The 23,930-nt window shown below is 34.8% G+C and overlaps 1 protein-coding gene across 11 annotated transcripts in view; it reads left to right on the plus strand.

Moving 5' to 3' along the window:
• Positions 1-23,930, plus strand: part of MARK3 (microtubule affinity regulating kinase 3) — a 68,613-nt gene that overhangs the window by 34,082 nt on the left and 10,601 nt on the right. For all 11 annotated transcript variants that reach the window (XM_087922232.1, XM_087922233.1, XM_087922234.1 and 8 more), the window contains 11 exons: positions 1,032-1,080; positions 4,881-4,946; positions 8,624-8,694; positions 11,004-11,060; positions 12,090-12,326; positions 12,444-12,563; positions 14,632-14,731; positions 14,934-15,046; positions 17,308-17,461; positions 21,511-21,728; positions 22,993-23,096. In XM_087922232.1, the coding sequence (XP_087778358.1) occupies positions 1,053-1,080; positions 4,881-4,946; positions 8,624-8,694; positions 11,004-11,060; positions 12,090-12,326; positions 12,444-12,563; positions 14,632-14,731; positions 14,934-15,046; positions 17,308-17,461; positions 21,511-21,728; positions 22,993-23,096 (1,268 nt within the window). In that variant the 5' untranslated portion in view covers positions 1,032-1,052. The remainder of the gene's footprint in view (positions 1-1,031; positions 1,081-4,880; positions 4,947-8,623; positions 8,695-11,003; positions 11,061-12,089; positions 12,327-12,443; positions 12,564-14,631; positions 14,732-14,933; positions 15,047-17,307; positions 17,462-21,510; positions 21,729-22,992; positions 23,097-23,930) is intronic.

Here is a 23,930-nt window from a genome sequence, read left to right on the forward strand (position 1 = left end):
ATCAAGAAAAGTCACCTTATTAGAGTCCCAAAGTTTCCATTTTTGAAAGCAGCATGCAAAAGAGATGTCAGGGAGATCTGAGGTCAAAGAGCCACAGAAGATTTGTCAGACAGTCTGCAATCTAAAGTCGGAGTCGTGGGATTCAAAATATTTTAGGAACATGGAGGATGAATTATTGAACAATTGTCCCAAGGTTTGCTTCCTAGCTACTATATCTACTTTAAGTAGAGACAGTCATTGTTGCTCATTACAGCAAGGTATGGGCCCTGTCTTGCAAGGAGCCTTGCAGAGTGCCTTTGCTTCACTGTCTTCTCCATGTGGTGAACCCTCATCCTGAATGGAGGCAACAGCTCAGAACATTCATCTGAAACCAATAGCAGGCAATCCTGTTCATTACCAGCTAGTTCACTTCAACTTCCTGCAAGTCCTCAGATAGGAATTCATCTGTTAACTCTGGAACAGGGTTAGGATATTGATTTAGAACTGGACAGATTCCAGTCTCCCATCAAACTCTAAAATTATTTTAGAACGTTTTAGCTTTGGCACTTGAAGAATTAAATGTATGAAATTTTGTTTATAATTTTTCCCCATTTTATTACTTTTATAAATAAGTCAAGGCAGCGAACATATCTAATATTCTCCTCCTCCTCCTATTCCTCACAACAGCAAGCCTGTGAGGTGAGTTGGGCTAAGAGAATGACTGGTCCAAAGTCACCCAGTCAACTTTCATGCCTTAGGTGGGACTAGAACTCACAGCCTCCTGGTTCCTAGCCTAGTGCCTTCAGTGTTCAGTTTAAGAAAACGTGAAGGAAGATTGAACATTCTTCTGAAATCTCTTTAGTGTTAAAACTTGGTCTTCAAAGTATGCTTGCTTGTATATGGAGAGAGGAAAAGCTTTTATTATTATTTTTTCTGGTATACTTGTTATTTTCCAGACTCTTCAAATATGTTTACAGTTGTAACACTCTTACATCTGCATATTCTCACGGTTGCTAGCTATGTAATATTAACTTTTTAATTTTCTTTTCTAGCTGTTTAGAGAAGTAAGGATAATGAAGATTTTAAATCACCCTAACATAGGTAGAGTATGATTTAAATGTTCTCTTTTTGCATAGATCTGTTTATCCATTCAGATATGTATTTTTAAAATATATGTATAAGTATGTGCATTTAATGTCTTCATAATCCATTTGATTTTTAAGCACATCAGTCATCTCCTAATGCACTCAATATCTTCCTATATTTCCACAGTTTCACTGAACTATACTTAAATTTAAAAGTCTAAAGTCTTAGTATGCAGCTTAATCATATAGTTATCTCCTGTAAATGAAACCTGAGCATGCCTCTCCCTTAATTATTTGCTGCAAGGCAGAATTAATGTGTTCATCATAATATCACCAATCAGTGGTTATTTGTGAGCAGATATCACAAATAACATTGGCTCATCATAACTTAAGTAGTTGCAGCATTCTGCAAGGGAAGGCAGTTTTCAAAGTCAGAAGCCTTCTGGATGTAAATGAATACTTTATCTTGCCTGCAGTTTGTTCCCTTTCAGAGGAAGCAATTGTATATATATCCATTACAGCTGATAATCCAATTTTTTTCTGGAGCATATTAAAGAATATTAATTGTTGAGATATGAGAATGAGTGGATTAGATAAATCTTGAAAAGCTTTTCAATTGAAAAGTCTGCTTTCTGTGTTTCATTCTGCCCTCAGACAAAGGCTTTGTCTTTTGTACAGCTGTCTCATTATCCTGTGCACTATTCTTTATAAGTGTTCAGACATGTTCCATTACATCAATTCTTTCTGGAAAGGCTTGAGCTGCTCTGAGCAAACACTCAGCTATGCTTCTGTTTTCTCCGCCTCCAATAAGCCCTCATTCACCTGGGTAACATATGTTGAGCAACTTCAGGCTAACAGGAGAGAGCACAGGAAAAAGGAGTGGGAACAAAGAGGGGAATAGTATAGAACATTGGGCAGGGAGAAAGAAAAGGATTAGAAGCATTGCTAGAGAAAATGATTATGAAAGAAATACGGAGGGGATTTAGGGGAAATATGAATGGATGGCAAGAAAATAGGCTTCCAGATCTGGACAGAAGAAAATTATGTAGATGGCCATTGAATTTCAGTAAAAGGGGTGTCAGGATTCCGTCAGTTGCCTGTTGTCTATGCCTGTTTTAGAGTTGCCAAGGGGTTATTTTTAAGCAGCTCAGATCTAATAACCTTAATGAATAGAATGGTGCCTCCCAAAGAGACTTTGTCTTTGGTCTCACCTACTGTTGAGGTATAACTTCTGGTAGTGCAGTGGTTAGAATGCAGTATTGCAGGCTAACTCTGCCCACTGCCAGGAATTCGATCCTGACTGGCTGAGGGGTGACTCCGCCTTCCATCTTTCTGAGGTTGGTAAAATGAGGAGCCAGATTGCAATATGCTGACTCTGTAAACTGCCTAGAGAGTGCTGTAAAGCACTATGGGGCAGTATGTAAGTCTAAGTGCTATTGCTATCCATAAAATAATTTGTCTCATTGTAAAAAATTTCCTCAGCTTCAGGGTAACTCATCATTTGTCCTTAAAATATTTGGATCTTCTGCAGCATTCAGCAGAGGGTTGCACATTCTAAATTTATAACCCAAGTACATATTTATTTTCAAATGAGATTGAATTATATCAGCTTAATTGGCATTTAAAAGTAAACACAAGTATTGAAATTAGTTAATTTTAACAATGTATTTTTGTAGAGTTAGTATTTTGTAGTTTGGATATTGAAGATATTGAAGCAGTAACTAGTTTGCAGCTGCTAAAAGACTATTATTTTTGGATTAAATTCTGAAGATCAATCAACACTGATTATTTATATCTAAGGATTTTTTATTGTTATGTAATGGGAAGAAAAAAATAATGCTTTTCTCTTTTTTACCTTTTAAATTAACATCTTTTTTCTCAAAATGTGTAACTACAACACTATTTTTGGCATTGTCACGATAAAAAACGTTTAGTTAAAAACACATTAACTAATAACTGTTTATATGATTCTAATTTGAGAAAAACTAAGAATTAGGTTATATATCTTTTGGGATGTCATCTGAGTATTTGATTCAGCTGTGAATATTGATTTGAATAATTATTTGAGAGGAATCATTTTGAATCTTGTGTGTCTAGCATAATTCATTAGTAATGTTAAGTTCTCAATTATAATTATCTTCTTTTTATGTAGGAAGACTTGATCTTTGATAAGAGTTATAAGTTTACCAAAAATTGAATAAATATTGTAATCTTAGCCTTTCTCTATGTAATATAGAGATAAGATTATAATTATGGAAAAATGATTTATTAATACAGAAGTCTGCCTTAATTTCTGTAAATTTCTTCCAGTAACTATATGTGCACCTCTATTCAAATTAATCTAAAAATATCTTATCACTTCACTATCTAAACATAAATAATATACTAGCATGAATAATTAAATGATATTATGTACATATACAGTATTAGGCAATTGAGTAATAATGTTTCTTCTTGGTTTACTTCAAAGGCCATTTTTATTTCTTTCGAATGATAGTAATATGCTTTTGAAGAAGAAGCCTCATGCAGTAGCATCTAAATAAGGGCAGCTCCATGTAGTGTAATAATATAAATCGGAGATCAGTAAGGCGTTAGTAATTTTAAGAGCCTTTGTCCAGGAATGGCTGTAATTGGTGCACAAAATGTAACAGTACAAAAGTCTTTGCCACACCTGCTGCTTGGTGATCATTTATTGAGCCCAGTAAGACCCTCAGATTACAGTATGAAGCACCTCTGAATGTAGGCGTACAATTCCCATATCATATGTATCAATCAACACTTTACTTTTTCCTAATAAAACTTTTTGCTCTAATACAGTCAAGTAAATAGAACAACATTTTTTCTTGAGGAAAATGAGTAATAATGGTAAAGGTCAATTGTCAGATTTTAAAATAAAATTGATAATATTAATGAATTTGTATGCTATCTTGAGATGTCAGAAGCAAGTCTTATGATTCGATTTTGATTTCAAGTGAGCGTTGTGATATATACAATGGAAAGCTAGGTTATAATTATTCCTGTATGATTGTTAACAGGTAAATATCTTGTTATTATTTCATTTCTATTACTTTAGCTTATTTGAATAAATTTAGCTGTCTTATATATAGACTGTAATAAATGTTACATATCTAGTGTATTATATCTCCTGAATGTGACTGTGAAATAACAGGATGGGCTCACTTAAATGTTTCTGCATTAGCCTTTGATTTGTTCTCCTGGGGGGGGAAGGTTGGCTTCCTAAAATATGATCAATTGGTGCTTCCTGAAACTACTTAGAGGTTGGATCTTTAAGTGGTTTCGGTACTGCAATTTTGGTCTGCATCCCCTAATGAAATGCAGGTTTTTTTCAGCTGATGTTTAGCAAGGCTTTTGACATTTTTCTGTGAATACTTGTAAATTGCCTCTAAACTGCTTTTGAGATTCCCCTGTGATTTTAATTATAGAATATGCAGTTCAGCTTAAGGAGAGGCTATGACTCAGTAAAAACAACATACTATGTAGATTCATTCCTTAGTATTTCTAGCCAAAGGACATTAAATAGAATGCTATTGGGATAGCATTTAAATAGAATGCTATTGGGATAGCATTTTGCAAAAGGCACCAGGTTTCTCATGTGTTTAGCAATGCCTTGCTGTTCTTGTATTCCAGGGAAAAATTGATTAAAATATGTATTTTGTATTTGATATCATTTACCAGGATATCAGATAGGAGAATGAAATATACTAATATTGTACAAGTAGATACATATATTTGATATTACATCTCTAAATTAATTCTTTCTCTTTCTTTTTTTTTTGGTGGTTGTTACTGTTCCAGTTAAATTATTTGAAGTAATTGAGACTGAAAAAACACTCTACTTAATCATGGAATATGCAAGTGGAGGTAAGTTCAAACACTTGCAAGCAAAACACTTACCTGTCTATTTATATAACATTTTATTTTGAACAAGATATTTAAGAATCACCACTTTCCTTTCATTGTAAATATCAGAATATTTAATTAATATTTAATTAATTTTAGCGATTACTTTTCCCTTGTTATTATTCAAGGACTCTCAAGTTATCTAGAATAGGAATCCAGAACTTTAGATGTTTGTGCTTTCAATAAAACACTAGTATTTCTTAATTTATTTGCTCTATTTAAATAATTGTATTTTTGTTGTTTTTAATAAACTCCCTTTCCATCCAGTTGGAAAAATAAAAAATGTAATTCTTGAAATGTGTATTTTTCCCTCTATTCTTTTTTATATCCTTGGTGCTTTATATATTTCCCAAATAACATGTTAATTTGCAAATAAACAGTTTTTACACTGGTTTGTCCTTTGCACGCTGAATAGTATATAACTTGCAACTTCCTTTTTTATCTGTACATGATAAAACATTTTATATGCAGACTGTTATGATTAGCTATCAAAATAATGTTTGGGGTTAAGCCTAAGAATTGTCCGCAAACAAGATAATTTTATCTTCATTACTTCCTCTTTACTTTGCATTTTGGAAAACACAATGAAATCTCAGTCTATAAGAGTTATTTGGCAGATAAATACTCATATTGTAAGAAATGGTTGGACAGATTTTTTTATTTACATAGAATAGCTTCCTTCTATTCAGTGATAAAGAACACTGGGATGGAACACAGATTAGATTAACTAGTGATTAAAGATTAACTGTGGGAACAGTTTATATTCATATTTAATAGATTATAAAAGAATTTTAAAATGTTTTTCAAAGCATCAGAACTTAAATTTTAACAATAATTTGATATCTCCTCAGGAATCAGTGCTTACAGTTGTTTCTTATTATTTTAGAAATAGCTTCCCCAAATCCTCAGTTACTTCTTAAATAATTTTGTGTTTGTACATTTCATATTTAATTTTATTTACTTTAATTATTCTAAAAATTATAAATGAATTATATTTGGTCAGGATGCCTTTCATATTGGGCTAATCCCTTGTGGTTTTCAAATCACATTTAATCGCTTGTGGTTGATTAGGAGATTGATTAGTTTAGTTGTTACTTCAATATTTTCCCCTATCTTGGCTTAGTCACACTTTTGATTTTTAATTTAATTCTTATTAATATTTTAGACAGTCCCCAATATTTGATGTTATATTGTCTTCTGAAAATGAGGTGCTTGATTGTGCTGATGTTTTCATGCAGTTTGTCTTGCAGATAGGAAAAATCATTTCAGTGGTAGCTACAAGCTGAAAATTATCCCATGTCTTCCTTTTTCAAACAAAAACATACATACATACATACAAATTATTTCCTCTGCATAAAATCTTACTACCATCTAAATAATGCAAAAGTAAAGCTTTTCTAGACCATTGGTTGGCTAAATCCCAACAGTCAACCTGGAACTGTGATTATCTACCAATTCCATTGATTTTCTGTTGTTTCTGGGTTCAGTATAAAGTACAGTTAATGTTTTTTAAAGCACTTAATGGTCTTGGGCTAGTTTATCCAAGATCAATTTCAGTCCATTAACCTGCACAGTACAGAAAATAATTTCAGAAGCTTACTAGAGATAAGATGGACAGGTACATGAAGGCACTTATTTTATTTATGCTGTCAAAACTGAGGAATATTTTTTATGCCTGGAAAATCTATAGCCTTTCCCATTACTACTGATTATTATTGTTTTTTGTGGTATTATTGTTGTTTAAAACCTTTGACCACTCAAAGCAGCTAATAGATTTGTCATTCTCCAAGCCCTCCCCTTTCTATCTAGCCTTTGACTTCAGGAGTTTCCTCTCCTGCCAATCTTCCTATCTGGATAGATGGTAACTCAGAATTCTGTTTACCTGCATTCAGTATTTAACATATTCATTTAAATGGGGTAGGGATGTTCTACTACATGTACAATTTTAAAATTGGAGTTGGTGAGGAGAGTCTGGGACTCAGTGGAGTATAAAAGCAGGCCTACGGAACAGGATTGGGAGGGAAATGGGCAGGAGGCTACTACAGATCTCTGCTGTCAATCATAAGGGAAAATACACCCAAATTTTGTTCATGTGACTGCAGGGGTGCTGCAGTGGCTATAACTTTGAAACCAGGTGATGGGTAGCTTTTCAGGAGTCCATTATAACTTTGAACTTAACAACCAGTCATAATTTGTGAACTACCTACAAACAGAACCTAGACACTTCCAGAGGAGAACATGTTTAGTTGGCTTAAATCAGGTCAGTCCATCCTCTAGTATTTATTCACAAGCTTCCAAATTGGAACTAGTATGGATTTTTTTCCTGTGAGACCTAAATAATTTGGTAGTTAAACCACCATTTTCTAGACCCTGAAAATACGGGGTCGTGAAGAGCTTTCCCATATTTTCCAAGATGAGGGATTGTTGTTTTGGTGTAGGTTTTTCTTGCAAACTCCCAAGTGTGAGAAACAATCATAAGGGTCTTTCTTGATGCAACACTCTCAAGTGCAGAAGCATGGTAACCATAGTCTCTGCTTCCCTAACCGCAGAAGTAATTTCTGACATATACATTATGGAGGACTTTTAAAGGAATGCAATGTATCTTATCCTGAAATTCTTTCCAATTCTCTAAAATTATGTGGGCTATATTTGTTATAGGATGGGAAAGCAGCTCACATAATTTCCCCAAAGCCGTCTGTGGATCATTGTGTGCAAAAGTTCAGGAGAATTGGAGGCTCTAAGTATGGGGCTACAGATGATGGAAAATTGCTAATAACTGGGGAGAGGAATCTGTGGTAGTTTAAGAAAATTCAATTTGATTCAGGCAATTTCCTCCTTATTATATTCATGTATTTACTTTTCATTCTAATGCAAGATACAAGTCATTATAAACATCTTCAGTTTCCCACCGTTAATGATCTGACTTTCTGTGATATTGCTGCAACAATAATTTTAACCTTATTTACTATGCAAACATTTCAATATTTGAACTGTCCCATAGACTACAGCATTGGGGGGTGGGGGGTGGGGTGGAGAAACATGATCATGGCTTATTGAATCATATTCAAAATTAAAACTAAATCATATGGTATAAAGAATAATAGTTTTTTTCTTCTTTGTGCTACTAAAAGTTAATTACCTAATGCCATTTATTGCAGGAGATTGAGGACAGGCAAAATTATCTCTTTCATGCAATATGCAGTTGAATTATTGAATTTACTAATCTAAATGAATCACCATTTTGGATCAACATTAGATATAGTATTATTTATTATTGCTGTCATGATTATCTTGCTTCACCAAGATTAGAAAAAGCACATTTTGGAATATCAATTCCAACATAAGTGAGAAAAAAATCTTTCTGCCCTGTTCCTGCTGTCATTTCTTGTAGATAATTTGGTTTACCTAATGCAATTATATGCCATTTATCCTCCACAGAGTTTCAAAATGTTCACAGTAGTTGAAAATTAATTTTAATGTAAAGTGATAAAAAGTAAAGCATTAAAAATAAAACCAAAAACTAATAGAACTATAACAATTCTGAAGATCTTTAATAAAATATATAACATAACATCTATAAGATTACACATGAATGTTCTGTTTGTGATCTGTTTTTCTTTTGTATGCCTTAATTACAGGGGAGGTATTTGATTATCTAGTTGCACATGGAAGAATGAAGGAAAAAGAGGCAAGAGCTAAATTTAGACAGGTATGAAAATATTTTGATGTAAAATATTTTTCCTGTTAGTGATTGATCCTTCGCATATAGATAGATGTGTTTGTTCATGGTGGAAAATACTGATAAAATTGACTTCAGTAATGTGACTGCAACCCACCAATGTTGATGCTATAGTTATATGATACAGCATTAAGAGAAGGTAACTTCTACATAATTTTGTGTTTCTACAAGGAGTTAATAAATAATAATCTTAATAGAAGAATCCAATCAGAGCAGGAATAGACTGTTTAGGCCATTAAATCTAATCTCAATCCTATGAAGGAACCTAAAGGCATTGACAACTAATGTTTGTCTCTCTTCTGCTTTAGTATGCCAGATCAAGGAATGTTTCCTTGATATTGAATTAGAGTGTGCTTTTTAAAAATCTTAAATTGATTTTTATACCCTGTAGGATGAGAACAGGTCTTGGTATCTTCTGTTTGACACTTTTTTCAGATATTTTAAAAATGCTGTCATAATTCCCTCTTGTTTTCAGGCTAAATAACTCCATTCTTTCAGTATTTCTTCATAGGACTCAATTTCTAACTCCCTCATAATTCATTTTGCTGTTCTCAGAACCTGTTCCTGTTTGTCTAATTCTTTTTTGAAGTATGCCCACAACTGGGCACAAGCTTTGAGAGGTGGTGTGATTAGCCTAGAAGGAAGTATTGTGATTTCAATATATTTTTATTGCGGTTTTAAATTTCATTTGATGTTTATCCAATAATCATATTGTTGGCTCATTCTCAGTTTGCAACCAACTTGTTTTTGAAGTGCTGTTAACCATACCAGATATTCCTCATCCTACACTTGTTCACTGATTTGTTTTTCCTAAGTGAAGAATTTTACTTTTGTCTCTCTTTATATTTCAATCTGTTAAATTTTAGCTCATTTTGTAAGTTGTGAAAATGGTTTGTGAATGGGATATTAATATTCCATTGACTGTGTCACCTGCAGATTTGATAAGCATTTTGTTCACTTGCTCACTAAAATCATGAATAAAAATACTAAAAGAGTAGAGAATCCAAAACAGTCCCTTTGTGGCATTCCACATGATTTCTGTCTCCAGTTTGATGAGCACTACCTCTACACCTCTGCCTTCAGAAGTTATCCACAAATATGACCAACTTCACTTCCACATTCTAGAGTCTTTCACTTTTTAAAGCAACATTTGTTCTCTACATTCATCTGATACTTCACTACCAGACCAGGATTTTTCCAGAAGAATTCATAGAGTTTCAACTGGATTATCAATGTTTCCTTGCTTTGCATCTGGCTCTAGAGAGTTCAAGTTATTCATTTTATACTTCTTCAGTCCCATGCTTTTTACTTGCCCCTTCATTCTGCTGTTTGTAATTGCCAAGAGGAACACATCCCATCTTACTGAGGAAGATTGAGCAGAAGCTAGAATTGAGTAATTTATGTTTTCCTTCACTTTTTTTTGTCTGCTAGTATTTTACAGTCTTGATCAAGCAGATGATATTCTAATTTATTTCTCTTTATTTTGAATATTTCTGAATGTTTTCTTGTTAATTGTTCTTATTATTCTTTGTCAATCTCTGCTCAATGTCATACCAACTTTATGGACTGCCTCTGTGCACTCTTCCTTGATGGTACATTACTCTTTCCTCTACCTATATGTGTCTTTCATATGTGCTGTTTTAATTTGCAAGTCTTCACTGAGCATTTTGTTGTCATGTAGGCTTCTGGTGCAATCATACACATTTTTTTTCCTCCTTAGAATTGGTTGTATTAGGTTTTTTTGTTATAAATCTTAGTTTATGTTATTGAAACAGTTTTTTTGAACTCTACAATGAATTACTTTTGTATAATTATGTTATCACCATTACAATCTGCAAAATAACTTTCTTAGCACCCAGATTCCTAGCTTCACTTCATTTTTAAAAATAGATTTTTATTTTTGAATATGGAGACTAACATGCTACAGAATAAAGGACTCACGTTCATTAATTTTATTTCAAGAATACTTATGGGTACATTTGGGACCCTTTGGAATTACTTAGAACATTTTTTTTAATTCCATTGGGTTGCTAGTGAAAAATTTACAATAGCCAATGTAAATAATAGACTTGCCTTCAGTCTTGTAGTAAATACTATTATTTGAATAATTCTTACTAATTTTGATAAATATATTTTGACCTGCACCCTTTAGCATTCATAATATGTCTTGTATTGCCTTTGTAACTTTTCTTAATTTTAAGCATAGTTGCTAGAATATATGACTGCAAAATCTCATTCTATAAACAATACTTTTATCATTGAACCTGTTTTCTATCCAGATAGTATCTGCAGTGCAGTATTGCCACCAAAAGCATATTGTTCACAGAGATCTCAAGGTAAGAGAACTATAAAGAATTTTATGGGACAATAAGTTGCATTTTAGTGCATATTTTTTTACTGTTACATTTTTGTTTTAGTCTGAAAAAATAATGGATTACATTCTGTGACAAAGATGGACTATTGCTTGGCATGTTAATAGGGCAAATATTTGGCTGGCATTTTAATAAAGTTGAACATGTTTTAGGGGAACAGATAGAAATAAGTATGTTTTTATACTAAATAAGGCTCTGTTGCACAAGTACAAGATGATTGTAAAGGCAAAAGTAGAAGCAACACATATAACTTCTCACTTTAAGCTTTACATAGCTTCACACTGTCTATGTTTCTTATTCCATCACTCCTTGTCTCTAGGAAAAGTTGTTCATACTCAGTGCGATATGGTCTATTTCCAGAACATAACAGCAGCAACAGCAGCATAAAGTATGCTTGCGCATACTTTAATATCCTCATAATTCCATCTTTGTTTGGGCTTTCGGCATCTTTGTTTAATTTCCCTTATTTCTTCAATTCTTCATGTGCTGTTCCAAGATTTTAAACCTGTTTCCTGGCTTTCCTTTCCTTTCCTTTAATGTCCACCTTTAAAACTCTTGTTTAACTGTTTCATTTTAATTTCTCACTGCCAAAAGCATATGGTATAAAGAATAATAGTTTTAACCCTTAACTTTCCTTTTTTCCTCAATTCTAAACAATATTAATTCTGAAAATTCATTATGAAACTTCAGCTTTTGAAAAAATCTGCTGTTTTTGCTATCTTTTCATAAAGATTTATAACATATAGTTATAAATCAGTAACAGTAGTAGTAGTAACATATAATTGGGTATATTTTACATTCCTTATTTGTTTCAGTTGCCAGATAATGTTCAGCTGTTTATCTATTAAATCTTTAACCATTATGCCAATTCCATAAACTGCATCTTGAAGGCCAGCAAATAGAGGAAGCTGTTTATTTGGGGGGGCAAGAACACCCCCACCCCCACACCTCCCACCCCTGCACAAGTCTGATCACATTATTTTTCCCCTCTAGGCTGAAAATCTATTACTTGATGCAGACATGAACATTAAAATAGCCGATTTTGGTTTTAGTAATGAGTTTACAGTTGGTAATAAACTGGACACCTTTTGTGGCAGCCCTCCATATGCTGCTCCAGAACTCTTCCAAGGCAAGAAATACGATGGACCTGAAGTAGACGTTTGGAGCTTAGGTGTCATTCTTTATACTCTTGTGAGTGGATCTCTGCCTTTTGATGGGCAGAATCTAAAGGTATGTATCTAATTTATATCTAAAAGATGAGGGAGGGGAGATCCTTCTTATGTCATTTCTCAGCTGTATCAGCATATTGACTGTTTTTTGAAATTTTCTGATCACTATTGATTTAAGGAACTCAGAGAGAGAGTGTTAAGAGGAAAATACAGGATTCCTTTCTACATGTCAACAGATTGTGAAAACCTGCTAAAACGTTTCCTGGTGCTAAACCCAACTAAAAGAGGCACTCTTGAGGTAATAGCATACTCCGTAAACTTATTATAACACATTTAGTACACTTACTAACTTTTACATTCATTTTTGCATAGATTATATTCCTTGCTAACGTTTCATCTGCTGGATCTCCCAAGTTGTTTTCCAATTGCAGAAAGAGAAAACATACTTAGGTATATTAAAATGCATGCAGCATATTTTATACCAGATATAATTAATCTACCTCCCATGCCTCTCCATTACATGAGAAACTCAAATCTTGTTGCTGCCTTATTTGGATATTGTACTAAGAAAATCAGGGCACCATGCAGTTAACTGAAATCATTGTACTGTCAGTAGTGAAATTGTCCTTGATATTTTTAAAGTTTCTGTATTTTAAACAGGTTTTTGAATGTTAAAGAATTTTCTGAATTTTAACGAGGTTGTGTTCCACCTGAAATTTGTTAGTCTGAATCTAACTGAATGATTTTATAACAATAATTTATATACCAATGTTGTCCCTTCTCCCTTAGAAAGCACTTTAAAACAAACATCAAAGTGATTTATGAACATGTTTATAGAATCAAAGAAGAGATCTATTTGTTTCAGTGGTAGCCAGCTGTCTGTCTCTGAGAAGCCCACAAGCAAGACACAAATCTCTTTGATGTTTGTTTTAACCAATTTTCCCTTGGTTTCTCAACAGCTAGTTCTGATACACTACAAATAATATATAAACCATCTTGATGAGTATGTTTGTTAGCCTTATCCTTGGTCTAATGAACCTGGGTTGCAGAAATTGAAAATATCCACTCCATTAGTGAATCCATGTGGTTCTCCAAATTTTTGCAGCCCAAATACTATTTTTCATGTTAGTTATATTATGTGAAAGGAATCTTAAGTACCAATCAAGTGGTATACTGGTAATGGTTAAACAACCGGCTCTGCTAGTTTCATTGCTGCCATTGCTACACTGAACAGCTGATCTGCATGCTTGGCATAGTAGCTTAGCTCTGCTCTCAGTCAGCTAACAGAATTCCAGAAAATTTAACAATCGGCTCTTGTGAGCTGGAACAATCTGGCTCCACCACACCACTATACCATACTATCTAAGAAATGAGGAGAAAAATATAGCAAGCTAATTTCCTCCACAAACTATCATATTGGTAAGCTGTTGGTAAAAACAATGTCTGGTAAAATGTACACTTGGTAACAGCCTTTACTGTTTCAGAGCAATGGGAAAAGGGCATTCATTACATGATACAGTGAATGAGCAGATATTTTGAGATGCCTTGTGAGAGAAATGTACCTATTCTTTTGTACAAATTCACCATTATGTAAATGGAAAAAAGATGAAAAGTTACCAATAAAAATATTTAAGGCAAGGACTATAGCATATCTGAAATTATAGTGATTCCCTTTGATTGAAACCAATCTTTTAATTCTCTACTATATAATGATAGAGGGTTATTGGTACACCTCTCCTTCTTTCTTTTTTATTGTGAACACAAACATTATAGTCACTAAGACTTGTCTGTTTTAGCAGCAAGCATCTATCCCATCTTATTCCTAGGAAGAAGTCAAAGATTGCTTAGATAACCATATTTTCCCCTATTTCCTTTGAGGGGACCACTTCTTTCTCTCTTTGGATCAATGTAAGCCTATATACCAGAAACATTCCATACTGTCCTTCCTTCCTCAGTAAGTGTCCTACAGAAGGTGATTCAGTAGTTATATTCATAAGGGAGATGTGGTAGATTGTAACAGAAAGGCTAGGTCACATGATAATTTCAATATAGCCTGAACTAGTTCTTAATATGGACTTTCTTTAGCTGTCATTCTGGCTTTCTATTGCTGGAATTTAAAATTTACATCTGGTGCATTGCATGCAGAATAAGAAAGAAAGATTTGGGAGAAATAATTTTGCCACATGTTAAAATATGTACTATTTATTTTGCTGTATATAGGATGATGGCAGTGTTAATACTGGAAAGAAAGGAAAGTGCCAGTGCTTACTTGCCTTCAATTATCTAAAGTATTTAGATGTGAGCTTTACTAGAGATGTTTGTTGCTGTTGGAATAACATAAAAGATATAAAACTTTTTATGTGCAGCAAATAATGAAAGACAGATGGATCAATGCAGGACATGAGGATGATGAACTTAAACCTTTTGTGGAACCAGAATTAGACATCGCAGACCAGAAGAGAATAGGTAACCAATGAATTGAAATGGGAAGCATCAATAATTAATAAAATAAATAGTGTACATTGTAATGTGGGGTACTGCTTTGTTTAATGTGCAAATTTATATAGGAGAAAGATATTTGCCATAATATGTAAATTGAGTTAAATGTTCTATTATACATCTATAATTAATATAATATGCCAATCAAACCTGAAAACTCCTTTTTTAGATATTATGGTTGGAATGGGATATTCTCAAGAAGAAATTCAAGAATCTCTTAGTAAAATGAAATATGATGAAATCACTGCTACATACTTACTACTGGGAAGGAAATCATCAGAGGTAAGTAAATTTTTCAAACTAACATTATAAGCTGAATATAATCAAAGCATATTGTTTTATTAATATTTTTTTAAAATTAGCGCTGTGTGTGGTCTGTGTATGTGTGTGTTCACTATTTATCAGCACAAGTTGATTCCCATATCAGTTGTGCAGCAGTTCTTTTTAAATAGGCACATGAATTTAAGGCTTGAAGCAGCTTGTTCTCATAATAAACTAGGATGTAAGCTATCTCAATTGGCTTATATACCCTTGAATATAAAACAAATAATAGTTTGGCTTAACAAGCATCTTAATACACTTGAAATAGTAAATTTAGGAGAGACAGTTTGGTGTTATGGTTGAGGCGTAGAAATCAGGACATCATCCCTTCTGGAATAGTGGTGCTTCTATTTAAGCAAGATTTTACATTTTCTCTCTATACTTCTGTTATTTCACATGTATCCGTTTCCTTTTTACAAGATGGGAGAGAAAGGAAATCACACATACACACAAAAAGCATTTTCAGTATTAATAAAGATAATAGTTTTAGAAAGAAATTACCAGAGTTGTTTACTGATATCCTGCTCTTACATTGAGTCTCTGTGATCAGGGGAGATGCAGATGCAAGATATTAGGTGCACATCTTCATCTTAGTGATGTTGAGTTACTACAAGCTCTGAATATTCATTGGCAGTTGCCAACTGATACCAAACATGCAATGGTAGCGGAAGCACTAGGGAATTTTATATTTCTTTTATAATGGCCAATATTTTTAAATGGAAGTTGTCTTTTCCCCCCTCGTTCCTAACTGGAATTAGGGAAAGAAAAAAAATTACCATGGCAATTGGAAATGTTGAATCAAATAATGATTATGCATTATCAAATCATTGTGGACTTTTAGCAACCACATAAATAGATTTTCTCCTTGAGGAACTATCTCTAACCTGGTTTTTCACCTTTTTCAGTGAGATACTCATCATTTGGAACTGAATCCATCCAGCTTGTTGATGGTCATCCTGTTCCTTTTTTTCCCTTTTATCTTTTCTAATATTAGAGCCTTCACCAGTATTTGTATAATGCAGGTGGAGATTTTCTCCAAGCTTGTGGATTGGTTTCTGAACATTTCGTTAACCAAGCTAGGTAACATCTTCAACTGTGTTCAGGGGATTCAATCCCCTAAATGTTGCTGAAGATATTACCTAGCCTTGTAATGAAACATTCAGAAACCAACCCACAAGCTTGGAAAGCAAAACTTCACCTTCATCCTACACACAAGCTACATAAATTCACCATTTGTATAATGCATCCAAAGTAGGACAGTTTGAGCCTGGTCATTTGTGCCTGGAGTTAGAACTCATTGATTCTCAGATGTCTTCTCCAACAGTATCAATATTCTTCCCATCCTGCTTCTTCAAAGTCCAACTTTAACTTCTCTAGAATGTCACAGGAAATCTCATGATTCTGATCTTAAAATGCTGGATGGCTTTGGAAAAAAAACCCTTGATAATTCTTGGCTTTGTCAGTTTTTAATTAATTTCAGCTGGATGGCTTATGGTAGAATGTCTGAAGGCTGCATGCAGCTTCCCACCACACAGCAGTTGTGTAATCAGAATCCAAAATGGCTATTTCCCCAGGTTTAAGAAAGGAAGTGGTGCAGGAAATTCTGGCAGGCAAAACACTCGTAGCCCCATTTTTGATCTTCCCAACCACACCCAACCAGTAGCAAGGAATAGAATCACAAATAATAATTTTAGTCTGATTGTTTTTTCAGGAGTAGTAAGGTTGAGAAAATTGAGAAAATGACTAGCTTCATACATCACACTAATCCAACTCCCCTCCCCCTACTGAGATGGTGAACCTGTGGCATGCGTGCCAGAGGTGACACACAGAGCCCTTTCTGTTAGCATGTGAGCCATCTCCCCAGCTCAGTTCCGCCGTGCATGTTTGTATGCCTCCCAATGGCCAGCTGGTGTTCGGATCTCTGCCACGCATGCACGGGAAATACACGTGCATGCACAGGGGTGGGGGTGCATACATGGGGATGCACGGACATTGCATTTTGGGGGTGTGCACACATGCATGCAATTTGGGCACTCGGTGCCGAAAAGGTTAGCCTTCACTGGCTACTGTGTTATCATTTAGCATGATGTGTAAAGTCAGCCTCATAGAATTAGACTTAGTTTTCTTTATATTCTTATTGAATGCTGATCCACGTTGCTAATGACCTAAATGCTGATCCATGTTGCTAATAACTAACCTTTGTCCTATCTATTTATATTTAGTTGGATGCTAGTGACTCAAGTTCTAGCAGCAACCTTTCTCTTGCTAAAGTCAGGCCAAGCAGTGATCTCAACAATAGCACTGGACAGTCTCCACATCACAAAGTTCAGAGAAATATATCTTCTAGCCAGAAGCAGCGAAGGTACAGTGACCATGGTGAGTGACTTTTCATTGTCTCAGAACTCTTCTGCTCTAGAAAACCAACACATAGGTGTAGTAGTTGAGTCTCTGCTCCAGAGAAAAAGAAAAGATTGTGCCAGCAATGAAGAGTTTAGCATAAATTCATTTTGGGGCTGCCCTTAAAGAGCATCCGGAAGCTCCAGTTGGTGCAAAATAGAGCAGCCCACATGGTTTTGTGCAGACCCCGGTATGCATAGGTGTCACCGCTCCTGCAGGAGCTGCATTGGTTGCCGATTTGCTTACGGGTGCAATTCACGGTGCTGGTTGTCACCTTTAAAGCCCTTCATGGCTTGGGACTGGGTTATCTCAGGGAACATCTCTTGCCAGTCACATCTACCCGACCCATTAGAGCAGGGAGGTAGGAAATGTTGTGGGTCCCATCCCTGAGGGAGATACATCTGGTGGGACCCAGAAGAAAGGCCTTCTCTGTGGTGGCTCCCTCTCTCTGGAATATCATTCCCCCAGAGATTAGAATGGCCCCTACTCTAGCACTCTTTCAGAAGGCACTAAAGACCTGGTTTTGCCAGCGGGCTTGGGGAACCCAGAACAGGATGGAGACCATCAAATGGCTAGTGTGATCTGCTGTCGTCAGGGCGGGGGGTAGGAGTTGGGGGGGGGTAATTTTTTTTCCAGATTTTGTTCTATTGTACTTTATTAATTATTTGATTCTTTTTGTTAGTTTTTTGTTTTTTATTTTTATTTTAAATATGGTTTTACATTGTGTAAGCTGCCTCGAGTCGCCATGGGCGAATAGGCAGCAATATACATAAAATAAAATCAATAAATATGACTAATCAGAAAGTTTTTAATTTAATGGTGGAGGCCAACTACGTACTACAGCTTCTCTGGTTGCAGATTTAACTATTATTCAAGACAATCTTTATATATAAAAGTGAAAAAGCACTCATGCATCATCACAAAATCTCCAGAACCGTAAAGCCTACAAACTTGAAATTTGGCACATATGTTCCTCTTGGCTTCTAGGTGCTCACTAAGAAAGGATTTTTCAAAATGACCATCACAGCATTAGTATTTCCTATATTATTATTAACAGGCTCTGATGCTAAGGATTTCAACTCCCCCTCCCCACCTGAAAAGAAATCTGTTCCAAATGCAAAACACAAGCAGAGGAGAGGAGTTTCAGTTTCAGTTTTAGTTTCACAGCAGCAACCAGCTTTAGTACAGAACAGATGAGCTAAGCTACGCCCAAACTCCTTGCTGTCTCCTTCTTGCTCACACAGCAAATACTGCTTCAGTTTCCAAACACCCCTCAACTGTTTCACACACTGACAGGAGGCTAGCCAGATGAATACCGATGGATGCTGGTAAGCAGAGGCAGAATTTTCCCCCCTTGTTTTCCTCTCCAAAAACCAAGCCCAACCACATAGTTTCGTAGCGAAGCATGGATCTAGTAGGCTATAAATGTTGATGCCAAGTAAATTCTAAAAACTAATAAAGGGATGTTTGATGTTACGTATTTGGACCTATTGCTATATATTTTCACCCAAATACCTTTTCATTATAGAATAAGAGATTAGATATGGTCTATTGACTTATCTCTTGCTATTTCCATTATCCATAGTACAATTTTAAAACAGGATTTTATTACTATATAATTTTACTTAAAGCTTATCAATAAAAAAAGTATCAAATAGCATTCTTACCTAATGGATAGGTTTAATAAGCACATTTTTTCGAGATTTCTTGCCACAAAACACCTTTTCTTCTAGTTCTGTTGTGTGATGGTGGTATATGTGTATGCATGTACTGTTTGCATGAGGAACTTCATGTTTACTCCTACTCTCATTTCCTTTTCTTCTGTGGGGAATCTGTCATTATTTCACAAAGTTACTAATTAAATATGGGATGGTGCAATGGCTCATTGGTTAAGATGCTGCATTTGTTAGCTAGAAAGCTGGCAACCAAGCTTCGATACCTGAGTGCCACACATCAGGGTGAGCTTCCATCCTTGCCCCAGCTCCTGCCAACCTAGCAGTTTATAAGCATATAAATGCAAGTAGATAAATAGGTATCAATTCACTAGCCACAGGACTGTGGAAATGTCTTTGGACAGTGCTGGCTCAACGGCCTTGAAACAGAGATGAGCACTACCCTCTATAATCAAGCAACAACTAGTGGAGTAAAATCCACAGGAATTGCTTTACCTTTTTTTTAACCTAACTATATAGAGCAGCAACTCAATCAAATTTGCTCTGTATGATGTAATAAAAGCAGACATTTTCTTATTTTACATGGATTTGAATCCAAAGTACAATAGATTGTTCTTCTTTTACTCAGTTTCTAACAGTTGTGTGAACAAAATTAAAAGCTCCATCTTCTTACACCAGTGCAATTTATTACAAGGCAAAATAGGATGTATTTGAATTAATTTTCTAGAGGCTGTATGCTGCCCACCCAAATATCTATAAATTTGAAACACGAAAAAAATGCTAATAAATCTTAAATGGATCAAGACTATTTTGCTTACTACTATACTATACTAGAGTATGTGTTGGTGATGAGATCATTGTGATTTTATTCCAAAAGCAGTTACTTCATTTTGAAGACAAGGGTATCTTGAAGTTTTTAAACTAAGGAAAGCGTACATATATTTGGAGTAGATGGGAAGGCGTGTGTTCTTTTGTCACAAAATTTCTGTGTGTGTGCAGATTAAGTTATAATAACCGCCATTACTGACTGCATAAAAGCAAAATTACATTTAACTATATAAAATTTTTAGTTGAGAGTGAGATGAGTAGCAGCTAAATTTGACAAATAAATAAATCCTCATTGTTTTAAAAGAAAACAGTTGCAGATTCTGTGACAAGATTTGCAGCAGAAAGAAAAATCTATAATAGTCATCCTGGATACAAAGTAGAAAATAGGTTGCATTATTTTTTGTGTGATGTAATAGTTAGGATGTTGTACTGGCATTGGAAGACCTAGGCTCTAATCTATTCGTAGCCACAGAAGTGCTATAAGACAGTCATTTTCCCAGCGTACTTCAAAGGATTGTTGTTGTGGAGAAAAGAGAAAAACTATATGTGCTACTTTGAGCTTTTGAACAAAAGGAATGAAACAAATTTCACAAATACATAAATTATTAAATTCTTTCTGAAGCTCTTGCTAACAGCTGCAAAAGATAAACAGGGTTTACTACTTTAATTTCTTCTTTTCCCCCAAAAGAGCTAATGTAATCAGATGTCTAAGAATGTTTGAAAATTAAAAACAAAACTTAGTCCATGTTTAATATGTGATTGCATATAATAAAAAATCAATGGTTTGAAAAGTTTCATAATATAATTTTTAAGATCTGGTGGTGCCAGGAGCACTAGGCCAATGCTGGCACCGCTAGAGGTCATCAACAAAAGTAATGGTGATATTTCTGTTCAGCGCCTAAGCTTGAATCTTGGCTGGAAAGGGTCCAGCAAATCCATTTCATCCAGGAATCTCTGTAGCTGTAATGCAACAACCTTACTAAACAGGAAAAGTTGGAGAATGGCTGATAGTTGTCTAAAATAGAGGAGTCAAATGATATCATTTTAAGATTGGGAGGGACATAATAATACCTCTTCCAAAGTGGGAGGTAAGCCACCCACATTCAAGGCTTGGTCTTAATTGGAAGTATCTTCAATCTTACAAGAATTAGAATGTGTCTCTAATTTTTATACTTGGGTTTCAGAAAGAAATACTGTATTAGTAGTAAAAAACAAAATAATTGCCCTAGAACAGTGATGTCAAACTCATGGCATCACGGCATTGTCACGTGACATATCGGGACTCCCCCCCCCCCAGTCACTAAACCAGGTGTGGATGTGGCCAGTGCATGACACATCCAGCCCATGGACTGAGAGTTTAACAGCCCTTCCCTAGAGAGTGGGCAACTTAAGAAAAGTAGATGTATTGTTGGTAATGCCCTCACTAAATATTGCTTAGATATAGTTGCTTATTTCTTAAGTATTACACTTTCATGGGTACTTTGCAAGCATAATATACAACAATTCTGTGTTGTTGCTTTTTTTCAGCTGGTCCATCTGTTCCTCCAGTAGTAGCGTATCCTAAAAGGAGCCAGACGAGTACTACTGACAATGACCTCAAAGAAGAAGGGATTCCATCAAGGAAGTCCAGCAGCAGTGCAGCTGGAGGAAAAGGAATTGCTCCTGCTAGCCCTATGCTTGGGAATGCAAGCAATCCAAATAAAGCTGATATACCTGAGCGTAAAAGAAGTTCTGTTACGCCCAACGTAAGTTGTGGATTTTCTTTAAATTATAAGACCATCTTACTCTTGAACCAAACTTACATATTAAGAACAATTTGGGGCATGTTAATTTTTTTATCAGTAAGAAACATGGTATCTCAGGCCTATTCTGTGCTATAATTATTATTCTATAAATTAGTTTAGTAGCATATTAATTCTGAAACTGTCTTACCATAGATTCTGAATGTGAGTATGATTGTGAGAATCTGTTGATTAGGTTTTTTTTTTCCTTCTGAGTCAACTTTGAACTTAGGGTAAACCAAGTCATTGTTATGGTACTGACACAATGTTTTTAATTATTTTTGAACTGGCTATTAATGTGGAGTTCTGTAAGGGAAATAGATATTCAGCCATTTCAGATACATGATACAGTTTCCCCAAAATACAGTTGGAGAATTACTACCTTATTTGTTTAAATTTTGATTGTGGAAAGTGAAAATGTTTCTGGTAATTAAATTTGTTGCTTTAGAGTCAGGTAAGCTTTCAGATTTAAGAGGTGAAAGAAATAGAAATGGGGGGAAATGCACACTTAGTATCATCTGGAGATGATCTGATCTATGACAGCGAAGGCAACCTAGTCATATTCTCACAAAATCATCTGCACCATCTCTGGGTTGATCTTTTTTCCCCCTGTTCTTATGGCTTTCTTAAACATAAATCAGTCTGACCATCAGCAAATTTCTAGTCTGAGATGCAGTATATTTAGGCTTGTGACATTTCTGGCCCCCATTCGTAGTTAATTGCATTACTCAGAGGGAGAAAAATCAAAACTTTCCAGCTATTATTGTTTTCTCTTAAGTCACAGTGGGTGCATGTTGATTCCTGATAAATAAGCCCAATAATCATTGTTTATTTGCTGTGTATCTCTTTTTAAATAGTCATATCTGATAATTCCATTCTCATTGATGGAAAACTGTTCATGACTTGGACACATTGTTTCTTTGGAAAGTAAGAGGCAAAATTATTTAATTTTTGTTTTTGTACTGTTGTCTCTAAACAAAATATTTTAAATGGGCTTGTGGTTATTTTTTCTTTTTGTATATTTGTATCCATATTTCATCATGTATTATCCAATATTTTTGCCTAAATCCTTTCTGTTCTTACTTTCTTTTCTATTTAACTAAACTTCCTTTGCAGCTGTTACAAGTAAACATATTTGTATTTTAATCTAAGTTAAATTTTATACTAAGATTATGCAATATTCCCTTCCTTAGGTGATCAGTATAAATGTGCTTTTTATTTTATCTAGAGCAACACTACACCTGGAGCCATGACACGACGAAACACTTATGTTTGTAGTGAACGAACTACTGCAGACAGACACTCAGTAATTCAAAATGGCAAGGAAAGCAGGTAAACATTTCTAAAAGGAGGCTTACATTACTATTTCAGGATTATTAAAAGCATATCGGTAAAGGGGTGCTTATTAGTGAAGAAGATAAGCATGAAAAAAGCAAACAATACAGAGAGGTGTAAAATTCTAGGCATGGAATGTTCTGGTGTTTCTCAGAATATTCTGTTTTTCTCCTGGAATGTGCAGATTGGCAGAATAGATACTTTTTTCCCTTAATGTTTCTTGATTATACAAAAAGGTAATCAATTGGCTTATTTTACTGCACATTGATAGTAAGCCTGCTTAGTGTTAAAAAACTTTTAAATAACCTTTTTTTTTCTGCGGTAACACCAGAAAAATCTGCTGCCTTTTAGCTATGTACTGCTATTTAATATGGGCAAAAATATGAGATCTAAATAATAAAAATTATCAAACAATTGACTAGAGAAGCAAGTGTTAGTGTAGGACAGGGCTGTCAAACTCCCGGCCCTCAGGCCGGAAGCATCACGTGCTGGCCACACCCACATCCAGTTTAGTGAAGAGGGGGAAAAGTGACGCCGCCGTGACAATGTGTGTTTGACAACCCTGGTGTAGGACATTTAGTTAAAATCTGAAAATGTATAGAAAGTCTTGAAAGTTTTTTATAAGGAAAATATAGTAGGAATCTTAGGTAAGTTGTTTTCTCCATAGTCTTCTGTCTGTTATACATGTATACGGTATTATAATGTACGGGTATTTTTGTTTGTTTGCTTACTTGCTTTTTGCAACTCATTGGCATATTACAAAATCTTTTTTCTGCTATATACATTTATTACCCTTTTGCAGTATGTTGTGTTGTAAAATGTACAGTATAT

Source organism: Pseudonaja textilis, chromosome 1 (genome assembly GCF_049901715.1).
Source record: "Pseudonaja textilis isolate UNSWEBS1 chromosome 1, rPseTex1.2, whole genome shotgun sequence".
NCBI lineage: Eukaryota > Metazoa > Chordata > Lepidosauria > Squamata > Elapidae > Pseudonaja > Pseudonaja textilis.